Here is a 12,532-nt window from a genome sequence, read left to right as displayed (position 1 = left end):
TTAGTGTAATAGGCACTAAGCTTTGAGCTTGTCTGCTTTGTAAAATTCCTTCTCTGTAATAACCCAAAAACTTTGTAATTAATATTTGGGAGGGGGTCAGATTTTCATTGTGTTTCAAAGTAACAGTATTTTATGAAACAACTTGTGGAGCTGAAAGCAAAAACTTTACTTTGAAGCAAATGATAAATTAGAATGGCCATTCATTCTACTCTCAGAACAGATGTATAAAATACCTATTATAGATTGAATCTGAAAGGCTATGTAAGCTGAGCTGGATTTGTTCTTCTAGTTATACACTTTCAAACAAGAGTCACATCTTTACCATCCATCCTTTTTCTTTAGCTGCTTATAGGGAAAGAACACAGACACAAGGATTATTTTGGCTTATGTTTGGGAAGAAAGCTGTTGTTTTCTCCCTTTTACCTTGCTTTGTAAACTTTTCCTTGATAATGTCACATCTGTATTCTTTTCTTCCTCTCTCTTTCTGTTCTCATGGATGGTTTGTATCCAAACATTACTGTAATCTCCTAGTTAACTTCTAGACTGCAAGGTCCCCTCACTTGCAGTCAGTCTTGGACATTAGCACAGAGGTGAGAGGGAGGAGAGGGAGAGAGAGAATCTTACGCAGGCTACATGCCCAGAGTGGAGCCCAACTTGGGGCTTACCACCCCGAGATCATGACCTAAGCCAAAATCAAAAGTTTGATGCTTTGCTGACTGAGCCACCCAGGCACCCTAGCACAAAGAAATTCTTAAGTATTGCTTCTATATCATCTCATTTCCTCTTCAAAAATCTACAATAGCCTTTGTTGCTTACCAAATAAAGCTGAGATGCGATACCTTGGCATTCAGGGTCCTACCTATGTGATCTTCTCTTTTTCAATCTAAAATCTCATTATTCCCCAATATTAATGCACGTCTTTACCCAAGGTAGCGTTTTCTGTATGTTAGACCTTCCTGTTTCTGCCTTTGAGCTTGATTATCTTACTGCTGGATTTACTCTCTACCTTAAGTACCTCCCTTCCTTCCTTGAATTTGAAATACTTTTTAAAACCAAGTTCAAACTTCTTTTCCTCTTAAGAGCCTTCCTTGACCTTCCCTGCTCACTGTGGTCTGTTTTTATTGCCTCCACCAATGGCTACTAAAATTTACCACATTTTATTTTTAGCACAGAATAGTTTGTTTCCCTCTGCCCCCAGTGAACTCTCATGCCGAATTCTAGTTACAACAAGGTGGTGGTGAGGGAGAAAAGATGGGAGAGATGACCTTTAACTTTTATTTAGCTTTCCTTTTGTCTGCTGAGGCACCTGTAAGAAATCAAAGGGTTACATGGAACATCGTCAGAGAGCAGTTGTCTACCTCGTGTCCTGAATACTCAACATTACAAAGCACTTTGTGACATCTTTTTTCTCCTAATGCATTATAATTTTCTGTAGTTTAGAAACATGTTTATAGAACTAGGGATATGTACTACTCATGGTGTTTAGCATAATGTCTCACAGATAGTGGGTATCAATACATATTTGTTTTTCAATTAATATTTTAAAAATTTTATGTTTTTACACTAAATTCAAATCAGGGGAAATTAGTTTGTTTTTTTTCTTACATAGATATATTGCCATAGATGATTAGGCACTATAATTACCACTCATTTTCAGGAAACTCAAGAAAGCTAGTTTAGACCTGGCCGAATCTAAAAATGGCTTTCTTACAACATAACCTATCCAAAATATATTTTTCTTATAGATTTCTTCTAGTAGGATTTTTAATATCCTTTTAAAATATTAAAAAAAAATCCCAAGTGTTAACTTTAAAAATAAGGCCAAGGGACACCTGAGTGGTTCAGTGGTTGAGCGTCTGCCTTTGGCTCAGGGCATGATCCCGGGGTCTGGGGATTGAGTCCTGCATTGGGCTCCCTGTGAGGAGCTTGCTTCTCCCTCTGCCTGTGTCTCTGCCTCTCTTTCTTTCTGTGTCTCTCATGAATAAATAAATGAAATTGTTAAACATAAAAATAAGGCTGAAATGATGTTTATACAAGTGAGAAAAGCACAGGTAAAGGAGTTAAGTATAAAAGCATACCTACATACAGGCTATTTGAAATTTTTAAAAAATAAATTGCCTTAGGTATTGTGTGTGTTAGAAATGCATACATATTTGGATTTATTTCTATGTATACAAGATCATCGTTTGTGAAGAGTAGTTTCAAATCAATTTTACTTGAGTTCAGTTTGAAACCATAAGATTAAAAGATGCCTTACCTTAGAGACTAATTTATTTTATTTTTGAGCTAACCAGGGTAAAAACAATCCCTTCTGTTTATGGGTCACAAAACTCATTTTCCTTGTTGAGTGCCCAGGAGGCAGAGATAGGATTAATTGGTTCTTCTCTGAAAAAATGACATCCTTTTCTATTAAGGTAGCAATTTTTAAAAGATTTAGGACTTATTTACTTATTTATTTTTTAAATTTATATACTTATTATTTTATTATTTATTTATTTATTTATTTTGGGAGAGCACAAGTGGGAGAGGAAGAGAGAAAATCCCAAGCAGACTCTGTGCTGAGTGTGGAGCCCGACCTGGGGCTTGATGTGGGGCTTGATCCCGTGACCCTGAAATCATGACCCAAGTCTAAACCAAAGAGTTGGTCACCGAACCTACTGTGCTACTCAGATCCCCCAGGAAATTATTTTTTTATTTTTTATTATTATTTTTTTGGAAATTATTTTTTTAATTACTTAAAATTTTGTGTAAAATTTAGGAATGCAGGTGGTTGGCCTTTCGTTAATTTTGTTGCGTTCGTGTGTCCTGTCCTGTAGAATGTTGCTAGGTGTCACATGACTACTGCTTACCAGTGTGTTCTCCTTTATGTTAACCTCTCCTGTCTACTGGGAAGTCACAGTTTTGCCACTATTGGCTTTTAGTTTGTTTCCACAAAAGACTCTTCCTTCCTTCCTTCCTTCCTTCCTTCCTTCCTTCCTTCCTTCCTTCCTTCCTTCCTTCCTTCCTTCCTTCCTTTCTTCCTTTCTTTCTTTCTTTCTTTCTCTTTCTCTCTCTCTCTCTCTTTCTTTCTGAGAGAATACGATCATGGGGAGGGGCAGAGGGAATGGGAGAGAGAATCTCCAGCAGCCTGTGCTGAATGCAGAGCCCAATATGGGGCTGGATCCCATGACCCTGAGCCAAAACCAAGAGATGGAGGCTTAACCAACTGAACCACTCAGGCACCCCCTACACAGAAGATTTTTATAGATAGGTGCTTGGTTGAGAATTTCAGCTGCTGGGACAAGAAGAGATTACAAGCAGGGCTGACTCTGTCTCTTGTTTTGGAGGGTATAGGTACTGCAGAGATACATCCTGGTTTCCTATCCTGCCCTACCATGTTTGAAGTCAGGAGGAGCTACGTTTTGTTTTTAATAATCTATACTGGGTCTTCCTAATTCATTCTCTCCCCAAAATTTTCCACGCAAAGGAAAAATTTTGGGACTGACTTTTATGGATCTGACGTCAAAGACTTGAATTTTGTAATTATAATAATGTTATTTCCATGGTATGTCAAATAAACTACTTCCAGCATTTTATTTTATTTTATTTGCGATAAAGACAGCGATAGTGACAGAGAACACAAGAAGGGAAGAGAGGGAGAAGCAGATTCCCCGTTGAGCAGGAAGTCTGGTGCAGAGCTCTATTCCAGGACCCTGGGATCATGACCTGAGCTGAAAGCAGACTACTTAACCGACTGAGCCACCTAGGTGCCCCACAGCATTTGAAATATTAAATAGTTTTGCTTCATATGCCCAGAATTAAAATTAGAAAATAGTTGTGGTCATTCAAAATGGACAGTATCTGCTGCTGCATTTTTAGTAGGCAAGTGCTGTTGTGTGGTGTATTTTATAATGTAACTTCTTGGTATTTAGAACAGAGGGGTTTTAACCCTTGGAAGGCATTCAAGTTCTCCATAGTTTTGTGGCTGGGATCCTGATACCTTCAAATGTTTTTTGCAGTGGTGGATTTTATAACAGTTAATTCTTGGGTTGGCCATTTGAAACAACACTATTCCTTTGGAAACTTGAGTCCCTAAACTCTGTTACTTCAATACCTTTCATTTCCATATTATTTTAGCAGCCTGCTTTGGTGATTTTGTCATTTATAACTGCTGCTCTTTCATAATGCCTTCCAACTGAAGGCAACTAGCCAACTGAACCTTCACTCTTCTTCTCCCTTTCCTTCTTTTTTTTTTAAGATTTTATTTATTCATGACAGACACAGGGAGAGAGAGGCAGAGACATAGGCAGAGGGAGAAGCAGGCTCCCTGTGGGGAACCTGTTTGCGACTCGATCCCAGGACCCTGGGATCATGACCCGAGCCGAAGGAAGAGGCAGAGGCTCAACCACTGAGCCACCCAGGCGTCCCTCCTCCTATCTCTTAAACGACTCTCTGACCTTTCTCTGGCCTTCTATTTTTTAACATGAAAAAATGGGGTCATTTTGTTTGATCTTCCTCTGGCCTTCCATTTTTAAACTCCTTTCTGTCTACTACTGTAACCAGCCTACTGCATGTGACTAGGGAAGATCTCATCATGGTGCTGGTTAGTTAGAAATATAAGGTAGCTTTTGCTGGAGCTGCAGGAGAGTTCAGCAGACCTTCTTTACCTGTTTCTCCAGCCTTTATGACCACTCTTTCTGGTTCCTTGCTCTGTCATCTCATTTCCTTTATCTACTACAGAATGCTCTCGTTCTTGTTATTTGAAGATTTAGTATTTTCAGGGACTACTTCTATTGATGGATTGCTTGTTGCTTTTTGTGTGTGTGTTTTTAATTTGAATTCCAGTATGGTTAACATGTTATGTTAGATTCAGGTGTACAATATAGGGATCCAGCAATTCCATATGTTATTTAATGTTCATTATATAAGTGTACTCAATCTCTTTCCACCTTTTTCACCCATCCTCCTACCCACCTCCCCTCTGGTAACTATCCGTTTCTGTAGTTAAGAATCTGTTTCTTATTTCTGTCTCTTTTCTTTCCCCTTTGTTCATTAGTTTTGTTTCTTAAATTCCATGTTTGAGTGAAACCGTATTGGTATTTATCTTTCCCTGATTTATTTCACTTAGCATTATACTCTCTAGCTCCATCCTTGTCATTGCAAATGGCAGGATTTCATTCTTTTTTATGGCTGAATAATAATCCATTGTATGTATACACCACATCTTCTTTATCCATTCATGAATCAGTAGACATGTAGGCTGCTTCCATAATTTGGCTATAAATAATGCTGCAATAAATAAAATATAAAAGTGCATATATCTTTTAATTTAGTGTTTTCATATTCTTTGGGTAAATATCCAGTAGTGGAATTACTGGATTGTATGGTAATTCTGTTTTTAATTTGTTGGGGAGCCTCCGTACTGTTTTCCACAGTAGCTGCACCAGTTTATCTTCCCACCAACAGTACACACAAGGGTTAAAAAAAGAAGAAAAGAAAAAACTTTTTAAATGGGATGGGTCCCTGGCTGGCTCAGATGCATGTGACTTGATTTCAAAGTCTTATGTTTGAGCCCCACATTGAGTTTAGAGATCGTTTAAAAAAATAAAGCCGGGGCAGCCTGGGTGGCTCAGCGGTTTAGCGCCACCTTCGGCCCAGGACATGATCCTGGGGTCCTGGGATCGAGTCGCATGTCGGCTCCCTGCATGGAGCCTGCTTCTCCCTCTGCCTCTGTCTCTACCTCTGTCTGTATCTTTGTTTCTCTCTCTCTCTCTCTCTCTGTCTCTCATGAATAAATAAGTAAAATTAAATAAATAAAATAAAACTGACTGCACAAGGGTTCTTTATTCTATACATCCTTGCCAATACTTGTTGTTTCTTATGGTTTTGATTTTAGCCATCTTGACAGATGTGAAATGATATCTCATTGTGGTTTTGATTTGTATTTCCCTGATGATGAGTGATACTGAGCATCTATTCATATCTGTCAGTCATCTGTATGTCTTTTGAGAAATGTCAGTTCATGTTTCCTGCCCATTTTATAATTGGATTTTTTTGGTATTGAGTTGTATAAGTTCTTTATTATTTTGGATACCAACCCTTTATCATATAGGTCATTTGCAAATATCTTCTCCCATTCAGTAGGTTGTCTTTTAGTTTTGTTTCCTTTGCTCTACAGAAGCTTTTTATTTTGATGTAGTTCCAATAGCTTATTTTTACTTTTATTTCTCTTGCCTCAGGAGACATGTCTAGAAAAATGTTCCTAAAACCAGTGTCAGAGAAATTAGTGCCTGTGCTCTCTTCTAGGATTTTTACGGTTTCAGGTCTCACATTTGGGTCCTTAATCCATTTTGAGTTTATTTTTGTCTATGATGTAAGAAAGAGTTCCAGTTTCATTCCCCATCTTGTTTCTTTATGCTATTCTCTAATATTCTTTTTTTTTTTTTTTAAGATTTATTTATTTGAGAGCGAGCAAGCACGTGTGCGTGAGCAGGAGGGAAAGAGGGAGAGTCAGAGAGAGAGAGGCAGAGAGAATCTCAAGCTGACTCCACGCTGAGCGCAGAGCCCAATGCAGGGCCTGAGATCATGACCTGAGCTGAAACCAAGAGTCAGCTGCTGAACCTACTGCACCACCCATGCATGCTGAGAAAATACTTTTTAAAGTTTTTGAAAAAAGTCTCAGTATTCTTAATTGATCAAAACAGAAGGATAACAATGAAATAAGTTTTAAAAAACTGATCTAGAATTTTAGTGTTTGAGAAAAAGGACATTTAATTGAGAGATGAAATGGGCATCTGAGGATTCTGGTGAAGACTTTTCTGGAAGCACATTTGAGGGTTTCTGATGTTAAGTCTGATACTGATTTTTTAAATTTTATTTATTTTTATTGATTTAAAATTTTATTTATTGGGGTACCTGGCTGGCTCAGTTGTTGAGTGTCTGCCTTTGGCTCAGGTCATGATCCTGGGGTCCTGGGATTGAGTCATGCATCAGGTTCCCTGCAGGGAGCCTGCTTCTCTCTCTGCTTATGTCTCTGCCTCTTTCTCTGTCTCTCTCAGGAATAAGTAAATAAAATCTTTATTTATTTATTTATTTATTTATTTATTTATTCATTCATTCATTCATTCATTCATTCATTCATTCATTCAGAGAACATGTGCGAAGCACATAAGCATAGGAAGAGAAAGAAGCAGGCTTTCCACTGAGCACCCACCCCAATCTATGTAGGGTTTAATCTGAGGACCCTGGGATCATGACCTGAACCAAAGACAGCCACTTAACCAATTGAGCCACTCAGGCGCCCCATAAATTTTATTTTTTTGATAATGATTTTTAAAATTTCATCTAGTTTAATGGCATTTTGTGGTTTTAATAAATTTAAATTTATTAATGAATAGTATGTTGTCACTAACATTTCACTTATTTTACCACTATTTTGATCCTTCAAAAAATTCTCAGAGACAACTTTGATTTTTCAGAGTGAAAGAGTTTGGAAAGCTAAGTAACAGAACATAGATCCAGTTTCCTGGGTGTGGGGCTGACGGATACATACCCAAGAGAGGTGGTGCTTTGGTTGAAACACTTCTTTCTGATTACCACCAGGTGGCACCACTGACCCAGAGTGACTCAGCCTCTGCCTAGAATCAGAAAGGAAGGTTTTGAGAGCCCCATCTGCTGTGGAGGTGGCATTAGGGGGATTTGCAGATGTGTGGGTAGGGGTTACTTGTGTATTCTTTTCCCCTCTAGCCTGGAGATTTTGGTAAGCTGAATGTTTATTTATAAGGCAGGGAATGAATCACATGAAGAATTTAAATCTTTATTGTCTTATTTGATCATTTTTATTGTTTTTCTATTTTTCTTTCTATATCTGTAGTTCCTTCAGATAACATATTCCTTCAGGTAACATTTTTCTCACAGCCTTTTTGTATTCTTGCAACTTGCTTTTATTAATGTTTATGTTTTTTGCCATGGAGGATAGTGGAAAATTAATATACTCTCACATGGCATTGGAAAGATTTGCATGCAAATTCCCACAATTGCAATTAGATTATAGCCAGTTGACTTTGCAAACTTTGCAGAAATCCTGACTACAACATAGTACTATTTAATACCAGCATTGTTTTTTCAAAAAATCCAAACATGAAATTTTCAGAACTTTTACAGTATTAGATATTGGTAACAGTGTAGAATGAAATATCCAGGTCTTCCTTCCTCCTAGCTAATAATAATACAGTGTTGATCTGAAATATGATATTTATGACCAGGGTTTTCCCCAGCATCCTGACGTGATAGCCTCATTTTTGTGCTCACTCTCTGCTTCACATCTTTTTTACATCTTTCTCTGAAGTCTTCACTCTTTTTTTTTTTTTTTTTTTTGGATATTTTGTTTATTTTAGAGCACGCATGCACACAGGCAGCAGGAGTGATAGGCAGAGGGAGAGGGAGAAACAGGCTGTCCGCTGAACAGGAAGCCTGACTCGGGGCTCAATCTCAGGACTCCAAGATCATAACCTGAGGCAAAGGCAGACACTTAACCTACTGAGCCACCCAAGTGCCCCTTCATTCATTATTAAAAAGGATCTTCCTTTGGGAGATGTTAAACTAAAGAAACTAAAGAAATATTCTTTATTAAGAGAGACACACCTTTTGTGACCACTGCCCCATTATTGCCTTGAAAGAAAGCTATCATGCTAAGTAACAACATGTGAGTATTTAATTCCTTTTACAATATTGGCATTGTAAACAGAAATTTAAGATAAAAATGAGGGATTGAAAAATAGAAGTCATTTAATTCTGTCCTGTTAATACAGCCTAAATTGTGATCAGCAGAGTAAAACTTGGTTCAGTGAAGTGTTAGATGCTTGCTTTCTCACATTAACTCCCATTCAGGCATCCTTTATTTTATTTAGAATAATAGTGATAAAAATGTATTTATCAATTTGAGGACAGTTTGGCTCAGTCCCTGTCTTTCCTAAATACTTGGGCACACACATGCATACACACACTATAGTGAGGAAAAGTTCATTTGTTTGGTTCTGTAAAAATATCTCTTGCTTCTTTGAACTTTATTTCTTGGATAGATCTTTAACATGGGTTTCCATGTAATAAGTAAATACTTTATTCACTGAAGTAGATGCTTTTCAAAAAAATTAATGTGACTAAAACATGAATAGGATTAGCAGTATAAATTAATAAATGTATCACTTCTTATAGAAGATGACATGACTGGTTTGGAATTTTCCTGTAGTCTAGTTTTCTATTCTAGTTTTGTGAGAAAATGGGGAATTTTGGCATCCTAATGTAAGTTATTATTGATGTTTTCTTGAAGCACTTCACGTTCTTGAAAATAAACAAGACAAAACTAATGTTTACCAAGAATTTGTACAATTAAAGATGATAGTTGCATACCTAAGTCACCTAAGTCAAGCATAGTATTGCTTGACTTAGGTAAATGTCATATAAAGTCAAATTGATAGGGCCATTAGTGCTTCCAGCATGAATATGGCATTATGAAGACAACACTGATCTTTTAGACCTCTTAGAGAGCTTTTCCAAAATGCACTAATCTTCCAGTGGATGGTCCATCCCACCTCCATCTGAGGCCTGCCAGTCTTGGGAATCTCCCTTGATAATGCTCTTAGGTCTTAGACTTGCTAGCAATGGGAGCTGTGCTGCTGGTAGAGCTAGCAGCTAAGCTCACAGGTACAGTTATGCTTTTATTTCCTGGTTTGCATGTACACACACTCACCCACCCCTAGTTTGGGATAAGGGGAGGTAAGATCTAGTAGGTTTGTAGTGCCCTGCCTAAATTTGCTGGCTTGAATTTCTTTTTTTTTTTTTTTTTTTTAATTTTTATTTATTTATGATAGTCACAGAGAGAGAGAGAGGCAGATTCACAGGCAGAGGGAGAAGCAGGCTCCATGCACCGGGAGCCCGATGTGGGATTCGATCCTGGGTCTCCAGGATCGCGCCCTGGGCCAAAGGCAGGCGCTAAACCGCTGCGCCACCCAGGGATCCCGTGGCTTGAATTTCTTACTTAGGTTATCACTTTGGCCCCAAGGGAGACATGACTGTTACCAGAAGTCATAGCAAATTTAAAAATCCCTCTGGAATTGTCTCCGTTAGAAGAGACATAGTTGTTGCTTCTTCCTTCCTCCTACTCCTTGGTGGCACCTTATAATATGGGTGAAGGCACAATGACTAGAAGCTAGTATCTTTTGGCAGAGCCAGATCAGCAGAAATATTATTCCCCAGCCCTGTGCTAGGGAATATTTGGTGGGCCCAGCCATTTAAATGTAAGCCTGTATCTCCAAAGCATTTTCTAATACTGTCATTGTCCAAGGAGACCTTTACTTACCAGGTCTTAACACTCAACTAGAGAAAAATTTTCTTTGCTGGACAGCAGCTATGAAATAATTCCTGTCAACTGAACATAGTGATGTTCTCACAAGCTACTGCTCCTCGGTAACATTAGAAGAAGACACACTAAGTGACAAAGTGTTGGTGGGAAGTCCAGGTAGATAGATCTGTCACCCTAACCTTTTGGGGACAGGTGACACTGTAGGGCCTGAACTTTGTAAAAGAGTGGCCATAGGGGAAACTGGATTCTGTGACAGGCTTGCTCACTTAGAATGGTTTCAGTTACTAATGGAAGAATATGTTAGGATATTGACCCCTCCATATAGACATGGATTTGGAAAGTTAAAATATCTGCATATGTTTGGCTATAGGAGCTCTGAGCTTATATCTAATTAATGGGTCCTTTAAACAAAAAACATCCTATTTTAGATGGGTTGATAGAAATTTTCTTTATTGAAGTGTAATTACTTTTAATATAATAGAATTACAAAGTAGTTATTTTTAATATAATGACTGGTGTGAATACATTAAAACATTTCATGTGTCTTAAAATTATGACATACTTTACTGAAAGTTTTTTTAATATTACTGTATTAGAAGCATTATACATTTTAATGCATACCATTAGTGATTGTTATACTTTCTTTATCATAAGTATTTTTAGCATATCTCTGTTGATAATTTATGTATTAGTGTCACCCATTGTCTGGCTGTATGATCTTTCAGCTAAGTCCATCCTTTGCAGATGCTTTTACTGACTCTGCTATCAGTGCTAAAGTAAATGGTGAACACAAAGAAAAGGACCTGGAGCCTTGGGATGCAGGTGAACTCACTACCAGTGAGGAACTGGAAGCTTTGGAAAATGATGTAGTAAGTAAAATCTTTTTGCTTAGTATCAGACTGTGGTCATGTGATGTGGTGTGACATCTTATCATTTGGTTTTAATATAAGTATTTTGCCATCATTGTAGTGAATATATTTAAAGCAGCATTTTTATTGTCTGAATAGAGACCTCCCCCAAGCAGTAAATACAGACAAATCTTCTTTGAGATGCTTATGAATGACTTTTGTGTTTTTAAATCAATCATAATAAGCAACTTACAAATTTAAATTGGGAAGCATGGGAAACTGATAATATTGGCATATTTTGCTTTGGATACTTTACAGAATAAGGGATCCTAAGGAAAGTGGTATCTTTTTCTTTTTTTTTTTTTTTTTTAAGATTTTATTTTTTATTCATGAGAGAGAGGCAGAGACACAAGCAGGTTCCATGCAGGGAGCCTGACGTGGGACTCGTTCCCGGGTCTCCAGGATCAGGCCCTGGGCTGAAGGTGGCACTAAACCACTGAGCCCCCCTGGGTGCCCAAGAAAGTGGTATCTTAATTGTCATACCCAAGTATGACTCTTGGGTTTCTTGTCTGAGGAAGAGGTACTCACTGTTAAGATATGTAGATTACATTAGAAATAAAGCATTAAGTAGATTTCTTGGTCTTAAAGTCAGGATCATTCTCTACAAAAATTTACTATTTCTAAAAGTACATATCATCTGAACATATCATCTATAAGTCAAATGCTTAGTTAGTAAAGACTATCATTAGGATTCTATAAATTATATTTCTAAGAGATACAGAAAGCAAACTCTCTTGCCTTTAAAAATGAGTGTTTAGGTAGCAAATTATGAATTGGATAAGAATCTTCCATTGAATATTGTGGAGAAGTCTTTATAACAAATCTGTTTTTAATGTTTAAGTCCAGTTATAAAACTGAAAATACATAGGCAACACATCATCGTTATTCATTTTCAGACTTGAAAGAATCCGATAAAACCTAATGTGGAGGTTCTCAGGTCTCTGGAGCATATCACCTATGTAGGATATGAAGCAGGTACTCCATTTTTACTGATAGTGAGGTGGATAAATTGATAAGTTGCCAGAGAGCATTCTGGCAATGTTTATAAAGGTTTAAAACACATCTACATTTGGTCCAGCAATTCAGTTTCTGAGAATTTATTTTTCTCCTGGTATGTCCATAGGACATGCAAATGATAATGTGTAAGGATTTTTTTTTTTTGCATCATTATCTCTGATAGTGAAAAATTGGAAACATTCTGTCCATCATAGGGCATGGATTAAATAGACCTACTGTACCTCCATTCAATTGAAATACGGTATTTCCACTAAAAGGGATGATATTG

General features: G+C 37.4%; 1 protein-coding gene across 12 annotated transcripts in view; it reads left to right on the top strand.

The window, feature by feature from the left end:
- Positions 1 to 12,532, top strand: part of ATXN2 (ataxin 2) — a 115,152-nt gene that overhangs the window by 53,785 nt on the left and 48,835 nt on the right. For all 12 annotated transcript variants that reach the window (XM_072802530.1, XM_072802520.1, XM_072802519.1 and 9 more), the window contains exon 6: positions 11,084 to 11,208. In XM_072802530.1, coding sequence (XP_072658631.1) covers positions 11,084 to 11,208 — 125 coding nt within the window. The remainder of the gene's footprint in view (positions 1 to 11,083; positions 11,209 to 12,532) is intronic.

The sequence above is a fragment of the Canis lupus genome, chromosome 27, assembly GCF_048164855.1.
Source record: "Canis lupus baileyi chromosome 27, mCanLup2.hap1, whole genome shotgun sequence".
Classification (NCBI taxonomy): domain Eukaryota; kingdom Metazoa; phylum Chordata; class Mammalia; order Carnivora; family Canidae; genus Canis; species Canis lupus.
The sequence above is the reverse complement of the archived record's forward strand: the minus strand, read 5'-3'. Positions and strand labels throughout refer to the sequence as shown.